The sequence below is a fragment of the Ictidomys tridecemlineatus genome, unplaced genomic scaffold (assembly GCF_052094955.1).
Source record: "Ictidomys tridecemlineatus isolate mIctTri1 unplaced genomic scaffold, mIctTri1.hap1 Scaffold_66, whole genome shotgun sequence".
NCBI classification, from domain to species: Eukaryota; Metazoa; Chordata; class Mammalia; order Rodentia; family Sciuridae; genus Ictidomys; species Ictidomys tridecemlineatus.
Window position 1 is genome coordinate 671,381 of NW_027524621.1, and position 13,672 is coordinate 685,052.

At 35.0% G+C, this 13,672-nt stretch overlaps 1 protein-coding gene across 1 annotated transcript; it reads left to right on the forward strand.

Moving 5' to 3' along the window:
- The first annotated feature begins 5,320 nt into the window (after window positions 1–5,320).
- LOC144374354 (geminin coiled-coil domain-containing protein 1-like) lies at window positions 5,321–12,672 on the forward strand. The gene is made up of 5 exons (XM_078037207.1): window positions 5,321–5,614; window positions 7,394–7,568; window positions 9,262–9,350; window positions 10,416–10,532; window positions 12,026–12,672. The coding sequence occupies exons 1-5, from the start codon at window positions 5,612–5,614 to the stop codon at window positions 12,644–12,646; spliced, it is 1,005 nt and encodes a 334-aa protein (XP_077893333.1). The 5' UTR covers window positions 5,321–5,611; the 3' UTR covers window positions 12,647–12,672.
- The last annotated feature ends 1,000 nt before the right edge of the window (window positions 12,673–13,672 follow it).

Here is a 13,672-nt window from a genome sequence, read left to right on the forward strand (position 1 = left end):
AATTTGCATTTATGTGAATTATTGTCGCTTTATAAAAAATATAAGATTGGAGAATAACTCTTTATTTGTCAACATCTGAATATTTCCAGGTATAAGTGTTTAAAGCCTTGTGTATCACTGACTGCTCCAGATGCCCGAATTTGTATATATGTAAAAACATAAATAGGCACATACAATCAAGCTATATTAATAAATGCCAAATAATTCATAAAAGCAATTACAAATAATAGTTTATAAAAGATGCACATTATGCAATTTGAGTTCTTCTCAGTTGTACTCATGAACAAAAACCACTATTTTTTCTTTGCTTGTCTTTCAGTGCTTCCTTCCCCAAAAGGAAGCTATTAAAATGTATTGATTTGTGTAAAATCATCAGCTATGATTGAATCATGCAATGCTGATACTACCCAAAAGTGGCAGCTGGGAGGCTTCTGGTTAGATAAAGAAAAAATAAAAATTATATGTACTACTGTCACCAAAACATCATTTATCTAATGTCATAGAGGAAATTTGGAATTTTACTTTATTGTTGATAGGGTACTTTCTTCATCTTATAATACTTTAATTCATTCTAATTATAGTAAGCAGTATTAGTTTCATAACAATAAAAATTCTCTATATTTTTCACAGATTGCTTTAGAATATATAAATGATTGCACCGGCTACAGATTGACATTATGCTTTCATGTTCTAAAAAAAAAAGAAATATGGCAAACAGAAGTTGACTAGAAACATCCAAATTGCATTAATACCAATATCAAGTAAGTTTCTTTGATTTGATTGTAAATAAGATAAATTTGTCAAAAATTAATAGGTCATTGAGAAATAAGTTAACTTCACAGATTTTATAGATTACAAAAATACAGAATTATACCTTTTTTATAGCTAAACATTTGTATTTAAATTCATTTATTTGTCTTATTTTCATGAAAGAAGTCAACTTATTTCAGGTTTGCTAATAATTCCAAGGCTAGAAGGAACCAGTTCCCAGTTGTTCTATTTTAGGATTGAAATTTTAAGCTTTGTAAAAAAAGCAGGCCTGACTTCCTCTTTATGCATCTTCTAGACACAATATGATGTCACAGTCACTGCCAATTCACCTTTCAGGCCTTTAATGTTTGATCAGCAAGCTATCCAAAAAACTCTGCATCAGAAATCCTTGGGAGGAATCACTTGAGCAGTGAAGGCACAGAAGTTCAGGTTGTGAAGATGCTGGTGCTAATGAAGCAGAGATTTATTGTATTTTAAGTTACAGTTGCACTAGCATAACTCTGATGTATATTAATCCTAATACCTGTTTTAATCATTTTCTACTATGGTTGAGTAAAGTGTCGGGGTTGAGATGTATTGTCTTGTTTTGTTTGAAGTTCCACATCTCTAACCTTGGTCACAATACAAGGTTAATTTCAATGTTTTTAACATATTTTCATAGTGGTATTGATATTATTTCATTCCATTTGAGCCAGATAGGTTACATGGAGCAGACCTTCCCAACTGTTGTACCCATGCATAATAGGTCACAGGCCTGTGAGATAATGATATCCTCTGTTCTCTGTTGAGGCCTGGGGGAAATGAGAACTCCCATAACTATCAACAGCCAGGAGAAGCCTTAACAATTTATTCTAACTTGCCACAAATGTTATTTTGAAGTGCTATATTATGAGAAAAGCCAGAAAGCAATGCTATCAAGTACAGAAAAGGTTTGTCTCAATTTGCAATGAATACAGATTGGCATATATTTCCTAGGTATCTCTTAAAGATGAAGTGAATAGTTGCCATTTGAAAGATATGCCCTTAGGCTGAAAATATTTTAAAATTGTGAGGATTACTATAGTATGTGATTTGCCTTGATAAAATAAATAAAGAGCTGAAGGTAGTTATAATGATATTAAAATAAATTCTGACTGAAACTCCCAATAAAACAATATCACAAATATCACACACACACACACACACACACACACACACACACACACACGTGCACAAGTGTGTACACATTTCCATACAGAGCTGATCTGACTCAGTTCCAAACTGAATATTTCATTCCTGAATGAATCCAAGGCCTTTCTCTTTTCTATTTAGTAAACTGCTAGGAGTTTTTCAAATTTATTATTTTTCACATTTTTTTTTACCAGGATTAACAATTGACTCTATTTTTCATGCCTTTTGTTCATGTAGAAACAGTTTTTATCACTGAATAGGTTATTGAATATCTTCTGGCTACTATACAGATATGATGAGTAGTAAGTCTCTATATTAAAATTATTGATTTCTGCATATTATTCTGGTGCGGTGAAATTCAAAACTATGCTTCAACAAATGAAATGTGTCAGGTTCTTCAGACATGCTAAAAATTCAAATGTTAAATTTTCCAATGTAAAACATCTTCTCTAAATATACTTTATCTAAATGTAATAATTTTCTTTACAAACAGGTGAAATAAGAAATACTATCTTTCTTATTACCTGGAGATTCAACCATTGAATCAATGGGAAAAGCTGTATTTATAGAAAAAATTTAGAAATTGTTTATTACATTTACTATCGAATCCACTAATGGGATAATCATGGAGTTAAACAAAAGAATATTCCATATGCCATCCTATTTATCTCCTGACAAATCTCTACTCACTCTCTAACCTTCTCTGTGAGCAGACTTGTTTTTTTGTGCAAAATAAGAGGTCCAATTACCTCTTATTTTGTTATATCTTTTCTCTGAAAGGAGGTGGTACCCTGATTCAACCACTGGGCTGTTTGGAGCCACATTCCCTTTAACGCTATTGCTTTAGGCACAACACAAAAGGTAGTTTTAACTAATCTTATTATTTATAATCTATATAATCTTATAATCTATGTGGGTTACATTGACATCACTAAGAAATGTGAACCTCCTTCTTTCATAAATGTGGATAAATAAGTGCCAAAGTGTTTCCCATTATGGTTTACAGGATGCAGGTTTCAATATACTACTCACCATCAGAATAGTATTAATTAAGTTTATACCTTAGTAGTAGATGTTAAGTAAGATGTCACGCATAAATCAAATCTTAATAATTAGTTTTTTTCCTTTAGTTTTTGATTTGAGAATAGATTTATTATTTATGTTTAATTGTCAATAGCTCTTTGCTGTTTAGGGGTTCTCCACCATCATGTATACTGCCAGCCTACCAAGCTAAAGTATTAATGATTTGCCAAATATTGTTGTGCTTAAAACCAATCAAAAACTTCTTAAAATTATGTCTTACCCTCAGAAAAGAAAAACCCTGTTTTATAAATGTAGCATTCTTTTTCAGTTACTTTAATAAACAAGACACAGGAGCACATGTGTGTTCAAAGGCAGAGTTCCTCACCCCTAATAGTAATAAGAGATACTATCCAATATTTAGTTAACAAATTAGAAAATAATAAAGCATTAATAAAAATGGCTGGTTTTTAAAATAACTTCTAATGTATGTATTACTATGCTAATTTCCCAAATAAGATAAGAGGCTTAAGATAACCCCAAGTGACTCAATCATAGCATACCCCAAGCTGAAATCTGGGTATATTTTGGTGCAAAGCTTATAGTCCTTTTTTCATACCATGTTTAGTCAATTACCTACTTTGTATCATTTTTGGAGCCAAAAGAAAATCTATCTTGCAGAGGCTCCTGTGTCATTTGTGAAAGTTTCCGAAAACACAACTCCATCCTCCTTTTTCTGTCCCTGCTGCTCATCACAAAATGAATGAGGGTTTTTGCCAAACAGATTGTGTTGCTGGCAGGACTAAAAGCATGAAGAGTTCTTTGCCTTGAAAAAGATCACTGATTCTTATGAATTAAATGCATTTTGATATGTTCTCCTTACCCATCATCTCAGTGCCTTACAGCCATTACATCTTTTTTTCTTGTTACAGTTAGAGCAAGATGGACCAGTCCTTCATGTCACATACTGAAATGAGTCAGTGTTGACTGATCCAGTTCATCCACATTCCAGGCAGGGATCCCCAAACCTACTACTATTAATCTGAAAGTGTTTTTCAAATAAATGTCATTGAAGCAGGAGAAAAGGACTCCACGAAGAGAAGCAGCTTCCCCCTCCTTTCCTTTCTTAATTTTGGAAATACAGTACTTAATTAAGATCCATTATGTCCTAGTCATTTTGCTGAGTGCTAAGGGTCATGAGTAGAGTGCAAAGAAGAATGAAGAAAGGTCAGAGCCAGAGTAGAGAAAGGGATGTGCAAGTCAGAATCAGACGTTATTTTCAGTTCCTACACCTGTCTTGAAATACAGTAACATTGGGTATAGGGCTTCAACATATGACTTATGGGTAACACAACCCAGTCCATAATAATGCCCATTGATCAACAGCAATAACATGCAATAGAGAGAAGTTAAAGTCAAATACCATAGGTATACTAGTTAGTCAGAGGTTCAAATCCAAAGCCTGCCATTTCCCAATTGTGTTAACATTGGTGAGTTTTCTTAACCTTAGTGCTTCCTTCCTTTGTGGATGTAACAAGGACAATAAGTATCCTTTCTCCTATGGCTATCATCAAGTATTTTATATCTAATTAGAATACAAATTGAAATGAGAAGCTACTATTAGTTGTAGATAAATAGTTTCAAAGATGTTGTTACTCTTCTTTCTATGGTAGGCATAGTATTTTAGGAATTGTGAGAATCAAAAGTAAGAGAAAAGACAGGAAATTAAATGCTTACACTATTTTTTCTTAATGAATTTATTTTATATAAATATAGTTGTGAGGCTAGGCTTACACAGAGAAAGATGCTTTAGATTTCAGAAATGTGTAGCTTAATTCATTCTTTAAAACAAATCTTTACTGAGCATTTATTATGTGTCAGAAATTGTGCCAGGCATTTTGGAAACAGCAGTGAGCAGAAATCACTATTCTTGGGGAATTTATATTCTAGAATTGAAATGTCACCTCCACTTCCGGAATTGGGCAAAATAAGGTCCATCAAATAAGGAAAATAAATTAATTAAAATAAATTTACAACATAATACAAGTTGGCATTAAATTGTGATCATGTGGTCAAAAGATAGATAGGCATAATACTAGCTCTGGGGCTGTAGGACTGGCTTCCACAAGTGCCACCCCATCCCTGAAATACAGGTTTGAGACCTTGCCATCCCTCACCATAGCCCAAGCAGACTTTCCGCCCCTCCCTGCCCCGCTGCGCATGTGGTGCAGGAGGAAGCGCTGGCCTTAGGGTCCCTCAGGGCTGCGATGCCACCTCCAGCCTCTGACGTCCTGCGCCAGGTGCACAGCCAGCGTGCATAGGCGCGTGGGTTTTGAAGCCACGCAGCATACCCTGTAGCCAAGAGCAGGCAGGGAGCCCGACCTGCAGGTCCCAGATCCTGCTGTCGTGGTCCCTGGAGTGCAAGTGACTCTGGCTTCACATGGTGTCTGCAAGCTCACGTCACCTGTTTGATAGCCTCCCACCAAATCAGAGGGCAGCGCTCGCCAGGAGCCCCAAGCGTCACCGGCTCCCCCGCAGATTAGAACTCGCCTCTCATAGTTCCTCCCTTCATTCCATTTAAAGCTCCCACTGGCTTTAAGAAAAAGTTAAGTGTGAGCTCAGTTTCTTCAGCGCTTTCTTCCACTGCAAGATGGTAAGTGAGGAACTGGCGTTTGCTAGTCCTCTGGCAAAACCTGGGGCTCTGAAAGCTAACAAACTTTGCACTGAGAATTTATTCCATTTTTGGAGCAAGCTTTCTTTGCTATCTACCAATTAAAATAGATCCTCTCCTGTCTTCTTTTTATTATCATCTGTCTTCTCTCTCTTCCTCCCTTCCTTTCCCTCTGCCTTTCTCCCTGTTATTTTTATTCTTCATATTTCCCCAAAATTTCACCTATTCACCTTCACTTGCTATTCATTCTTCCTCTTATTCCAGATTATGCACATATTTGCAAACACTTGGAGTTGAACTACTGTAAGAGTATTTGGGGTTTGTTTTCTTCTCAGGTGTCAATTGCCTAATAGTTTAACTTGGATTCGAATAATAACCTCAAGGAAGGAGTCTGCAAACATGCTTTTAAAATGAAAACAAGAAAAATAGCTCTTGATAAACTTTTGGCTTAACTTCTTTGGTCTGCACTCCCCAAGCTGCATTTGCTTCTGAACTGTGTATTTTTTTTTTCTTTTCTAAGACTTAACTCACTGGGAACATTAACAAAGTGTGACTTAATTGACTCATTTTCCCCTCTTCTGTTTATGTTATGACCAAGAAAGTACTCAAGCCAACAAAAGATTCGTAGCAGTCAAACAGAGTTTATCTAAACCTAGGCTCTGCTGGAATAAATGGCTTTTACCTGATTAAACATTGACAAATAATTAGGAATGGACTGTTGTACAAATTAACCTAGGAAGGCTGCATACTTATCCTTGTTTGGAGATTTGAAAAGAGTGTATGTTTGAGGTTTGAGAAGTGGCAGGCAGGAAGGTACTCCCTGGATCAGAACACAGTGAGAACACACGTCAGGCAGTTAGTGGTGGCAGGATAACTTTGCAAGGACATTGAGCCCTAGTGATGGAGATATCTAGAGCTTGCAGTCTTTGCTTATTTCTTTCAGCTTTTAGATGTTTACTTGGAGTGATGTTACGTTCCTCTGACTGGAGCTGGGGCAAAGTTTATTTAATTACCTACAAGGAACAAAGTTTATTTAATTATCTATAGAACAGAGATGGAGAGAACATATGCACTTATGTCTATATATGCATATGTCTATATGTATGTATATTATACAAGTATGTATATGTATGCACATAACTATATGTATGTGTATGTATATATATGCATATGCACATATATACATTATATATATATACATTATATATATATATATACATTATATATATATACACACACATTATACACAGCATGAGTTTGTGTGTATCTCTATTCAGATTCCCATAAGATCCAACAGAATGTTAGTTTGGAGGAGAAGAGGAAGGGAAGCATAAGACAATTATTGATTCAGAGGTTAGTCTATAAGATGCCATATTCTGCTTTTTAATTCTTTTTAATGGGTTCTTTGTCTTCCAAGGTGATTAGAAATAGAAATATAATTAAGATAGTTCTGACTGGCTTATTTGGTGAGCTAGGCATTACAAAGGAAAATATAAATATGATTCATCCAGTAGTAGTCTATTCGTTGTTCAAGGACCTGTGGAAATGTTAGGAAAGTCATAGGAGCTGATTCCTTTTTAGTTATTATAATTAAACCACTCAAAATTTAATCTGGATCTAAATTTAACACCTTCACTGTTTCTTGATTAACTGTATGTAATTTCTGTGTGTTTCTCCCACCCTTCTCTCCGTCCACATCTGCATCGCCCAATCTTCTGGGAAACCCACCTCCACCCCAACTCCTTATACTGAATTTCACAGAACACCATTCTGCCTTGCCAAGACCAGTATTTTGCAGGAGACAAGAGTTATAATTGCCTGTATTCCACTATACCGTCAGAAACTAGTGTTGACGTTTCCACGGAGACTTGGATCTCTTTCTGGGCTGCTGGTCTCCTGGACAACAGTGAGCCCCAACAAGCACCACAGGCACAGGGTAAGTTCTGCTCTTCTGCTTTAGTGGTAGACCTGGAGCCCTTTTCAAGCAATGTGGCTGCAATGCATCATGGTCTGGGACTCTGGAAAAGGAATGTTATAAAAAATTTAAGTTAGTCCAAAGAGTCTTGAATTTTACAACCTTAACTTCTGCTATTTTGTACTTGCCAAATAGTGAAAATGGGATTATTCCTCTTTCTTGCTGGACAACACATGTTTCTCCCTCTAATGTATAGTACTTGGAGATTCCAAACTCACTGAAAGAACTTTTCTGGGTCATATTTTATAAACAACATCCTAGTAGAATGTTTTGGAGTCAAGATACTAGTTATAACATTTCTTTTGAAATTCAGGAAAATTTCCCAAGTATGATAAAGAAACAAGAATGAATAACTTCATCTTTTATTTCATAGAGGAGATTCTATAGACAATGCCTTGTAAGTAGAAACAATTATTCTCTTACACACACACACACAAACACACACACACAAGCACTCACATAGGATTTCAAAGTGGGAGGGAAGTATAACATTGATGGAAAATTATGAATGGTATTAATCTTGACTTGAAGGTTAGTGAACATTTTTATAAAATTAAGTGAATTTCTGTATAAATAGTCAAATTTCTCTAAAAATTTTCAGATGTCTTAGAATTAAATACCTATACTATAGTTTGCCATATGCTCCTTTGGTGGACACAGGGGTTAAGGAAAGGCATACAAAAATGAAAACCTAAAAATGTTGAAGCACACTTACATATTATGGATAAAGTTGTTCAGTTTTACTTTTTCACTATAAGCAACAGCAAAGACAAAATGCCCAAAATATGAACCCAAACTGTTTACAAAATTGAATTCCTGTTTTCTTACTCACTACTCTATTTTAATAAAAAATTCTTCAGTAACAGCAGTTTAAGAAGAACAGGGAAAGAGTCAGAATGGTATTAATGAGACGGAATAAAGTAAAAAAAACAATTAAGCATGCCCAAATGCTTTGGATTTACAGGCATAGCTTCCTGTCAAATATGAAAAAAAATCTTTTTAAAAGCATAAAAAATATACAGATGAAAACAGTTAAAACAGAGAAGGTAGAATTTTGCAATTTTTTTATCATGGTCTTCAGAGAAACAAGGTGCAAATTATTTAAAAGTAGACATTGCTACTAAATCAAATTCTGAATTCTATTCATTAGATTTAACAGGTAGGCAGACAGAAAAGGAAATAATAGCATCAAAAATGTTATTAGATTATCAAGCCAAACACTATATTATTAATGTTGAAGCTTAGAAAAATAAAATAAAAATTATAAAAAAGATAGTGGGATTGCAATATTATGCCTAGTGGAAGGAAAAGGTTAATAAACATTTGAATGAATTAATGATGCAGCTGAGAGAGTCTTTATTAATTTAACCAACAAGAATATACATAAAAAGAGAAGAATATGACCACTTAGTTCCAAAAAGAAAAAAAAATCCCACCTCTTTAACCACTTTGTCATAGGTTGTATAAATATTTGTCTGTCACAGCTTGCATCCTTCTTCTGAAAGCTTTAAATATTTTGTTCTAGTGTGAGGAAGCAACAGCTATTTTTAGAAAGGTAACTGAACCTATTGCACTTTGGGAATGGTTTGGTGAGTTCATTGCACATAAGTCAAAAGTGTGTTTTCTATGCTATCCATTTTGTATTTTCTCATAGATTCATCTTCTAATTCGAGTTTTCCTATTCTGGACTCATGTTCCTGGGAAGAAGCTCAGCTTTCCTCACAGCTCTACAGAAATAAACAGGTATGTGTGGATAGTTAGAACATTGAGACTGGCCATACATCCTGCAGTCCATTCTCCACTTGCATCCTCCCTTAAGTTTATGCTGCTACTTTTTCCTCTTAAAATTCACATTAACTCACTTTAGAACTAAAATGAGCATATGGAGAGAGAGAGAGAGAGAGAGAGAGAGAGAGAGAGAGAGAGAGAGAGAGAGAGAGGGGAAAATAAAGAAGGAGGGAGGGAGAGAGAGATTGTTCATCTAACTCCTCTCTCTTTCTGTCTCAACCCCCCCATACACACACACTCATATACACAAATAACACTTAAGGAATACATGAAGTCAGGCTCTGACTATATCACATTTTAGCTGTGTGACCCATCACATCCACCTTTTCCTCATCCATGAAATTGGAATATTTATGCGGCATATCTCAGAGGGCTAATGGAAAGACCAAATGGAATCATGTCAGTATTTTAAAATGATAAACATGGATAATTGCCTGGAGAATTAATGATGATGACAAAGGTTCTTATCCAAATATTGTTTCATTTTCCATGTTTTGTTCTTATTTGTTCCCCAAAAATAATATGATCTACTGAACAAACAGGCAGATCAATCTGAATGTGGCACAAGTCAACCATCTTTTCTTTCTTTCTTTCTTTCTTTCTTTCTTTCTTTCTTTCTTTCTTTCTTTCTTTCTTTCTTTCTTTCTTTCTTTCTTTCTTTCCTGTGCAAGGAATGAGTCCAGGTAAACCTTTCTAAACACCTTTTTTCTATATTTAAATAGTTGAATGCTGCTCATTTTCTTTTACACCTACCTGACTCCCTTGTGGTTAAAATTTTAAAAGTCATGTAATACCCTCAAATACTTTGTAATGAATGAAAAATTCAGAGCACAAAACTGAACAATCATGTGGTAGGGGGTTGTTGATTTCAGTCTCGGAGGACGAGGACTCCCTGAAATTGTGTTCATAAAACAAACAGAATAATAATCAAGTTTAAGAAGGCTGAGGCACAGTGGCATTATTATAATGTTACAAAGTCAATACAGTGGAGCGACCTTCACCATTGTCTGCTTTTTGCAGCTCCAAGATACTCTGGTTCAGAAGGAAGAAGAACTTGCTAGGCTACATGAAAAGAATAATCATCTCAGACAATACCTGAATTCTACTTTGGTTAAATGTCTTGAAGAAAAGGCCAAGGTGTGTAATAATCTTTTTATAAGGTCAGGGCAGTGATTTAAGAAAGGAAACCATTAATGTAAAATTTCTTAATTAAAAGCAAGTAGTGTACTTAACAACAGGTCATGGGATATATGAGTAGAATGAATAACATTTCTTAAGGAAGTACCTGACTTTCACAAGAACTTTTATGTATCATTTATTAGAAGTATCTAGATTGCAGATTCTATCCAGACATTATTACAAAAATAGTTTCTTATATATCAAAAGCTAGGGATTGCTGAGGAAACAGGTTGATCAAATGGAGAGTTAGGTGGAAATCAGAGATTTAAAAACTCAGTTGTTTTAATTATCTTCTTAATGTAGAAATTAAAGATTTAAAAACTCAGTTGTTATAATTATTTTCTGGCTTTAGGAAAATCATTCTCAATTAGAAATTTGGTTACCTGCAGCTACAAAAACTAAAAATCTGTGAAAAATCTCTCTCAATCTAAGATGCTGTGATGATAACTGGAGCTTAGTATCTTGAGCAGCAATTCAGTATATACAGTTACATTATTTTTTATTCACATTTTTCTTACACTATTAAATGAGCTATTTCTAACTCAAAGATAGCTTGCCTATAGTCTCTTTGTGTTCTTTTTTCTTTAGTTTTGTGTTTTTCCTAGTATGTGTTTGCTTCTATGACCAATTTTTACTTTACTCTTAGAGAAACTATTATTTGATATTATGTAATCTAAATTGATTATGTGTCTGCTGCTTTTACTGAATCTAACAGTTGAGAGAAGAAAAGATACTAGATTTGACTACTTTACTGTATAGTAAGCTTTCATAAATAAAGGGCTAGCATTGGCTTCTAACTCTAGCCACCATTCCTTGAAAAAGACATTATTAAATTATTAAATGACATTAATTAGCTTTACCTTTCTTGACCTCAGTTCTCCAAGATTTAAAATAACAACTGTTTTCAAGGGATTGCTTTGAAAGTTAATGAAATAACATAAGGAATGTTGTATAGTGTTTAAACAAGAGTTCTGTCTATATTCAGATAACTTAGGTTTAATTCTAGGCTAAGGGATACTTAGCAAGTCACAAATATGTCTGTGTCTTAGTTTCCTCATTAATGGAGATTTTAACAGTATCTATATCCAAAGAAATAGTGCATGTGATGAACTATTCATAAATTATATCAAATAATAATTTGTTTATTTTATCAGTGATAATTCAATAAACAATTGCTTTTATTGTCATTTTTGTAAAAATTATTACTTCTCTGATTTGAAATCTTCAAGACATGATCTGCTTTTTTCAAGTTTCAAACTGAGAGTAAGAAATGAATTCAGGTTCCTAAGAAATAAGATGTTATCATGGATTTTACTTTAGTAACAGACACTAATCTAATCCATTTTACTTGTATGTGAAAAAATATTAGAAATTTAACCTATTTTTCTAAAGAATGAGGGTAACTAGTAGATATTTAAAGGAAGTATAATTTTCAAATGTCACTTCTTCAGAAATTGTTGTCATCAGATGAGTTCTCCAAAGTGTGTGGAAAATTCAGAAAGGGGAAGAGGAAACACAAAGAGCAGGGATACTCTCCTGCTGAGATCCCCCATCCTAAAAATGCCAAGAGAAACCTCTCTTGTGAGTTTGCTAACTGTGAAAAACCACCTGGGCCCCATGGTGATCCCTGGGTGCTACAAACACTTGGATTGAAAGACCTCAACACCATTGATGACACCTCATCAGCTAACTACAGTGCCCTCTCCTCTCATCCCAGAATAGTGACTAGCACATACTCCCGTTTTCCGAGTGATGCCATTGATTATGAAAATGTCCACAGAGAGGATGTGCCAATCAACTATGGAGGTGAAAGAAAAACCGCCTTGCACAGCACTGCCAGCCATGGGAAAGACTTCCACTACTTTTTTCAACTTTCAAATCCCCCAACAGAGGTGCAAACACTTCCTTATCATCCAGCTGATGTGTCACTCAACAAGACAGAGATGACATTTTACACATCCCTGAGTCCTCACTGTAATGTCAAAACTCGTTCTTTCCACCAGGAACAAGCCTTTGTGTGTAGAGATGAAGAAGGAGGCTGGAAGTTTACCTGGGTCCCTAAACAGCCTTAGTGACCCCTCTTGTATCACAGAGCACTGCCAGGAACTCTTTTACAAAGATCTCTATTGCACTTGAACCTGACTATGTGGAGCATAGAAGCTATTGCCCAGACAATCTTTAGCCACTTTAAATGTTACTCTCAACTAACACTTAAATTTGTAGGGAATAGCTTCCAAGAATCCATATGAGAGGTATATGTTCTTCCTCCACCTGAACTTGGCTAGTTTGCACATCAATGTCTGCTATCAACTTCTTCTCTTTGCCCTGTACTTGAGAAGGTGTTTTCCAATCTTTTGTAGATTTCTTCAAGAACTAGATATACTTTGCTTATCATGACCTGTTTAACACCTTTTGTTCTCTTATCAAGTAGTTTAAATATGTATGGTCTTTATTTCTCTCCCTCTTCTACATTTCTTTATTTCTGAAAATTGCCTTTAGAATGAGCCCTATTGTTGTTTCAACTACTTCCTCCTGGTTGTTTAAATTGCTAGAGGTAGGGTAAAATCAAGTGTCTGCCCATCACCACTGCTGAAGAAGTATTGTGGATATAAGTAACAGTATGTCCAGAGCAGCTCAAAGAGTCAAGTGTTGCAGGATGGCTTTAGCAAAACATCTCTAAGACAGCTGCGACTCCACTGATAAGCAATACTACTGAAAAATGACAAAAGTTAAAAAGAATTATTACTTCAGAATGTCCCAATACCTGCTTCCATTGGTATCTGGCCATTATTTCTTTAACTGACATAGCTCAAAAATGATATTTTTGAGGAACTATTACACAACAAATCATCATCTTAAACTGCACAGATGCTGGCAAACTGATCACTAGCCCAGCACTGACAGTGTCACACTCATTCCTTCTGTCAGTCATGTATTCATGCAATTCACCTAAAATATCTACAGAATACCTCATGCTCACTTTGTGACAGGCATTGTAATTTAGAATGGTGATAAAATGTGAGCAGTTTGGGCCCTGTGCCCACATTCATGAGACCTAGAGCCATTCATCTGCTGTCATCCCTGAGAAAGCTATTTCC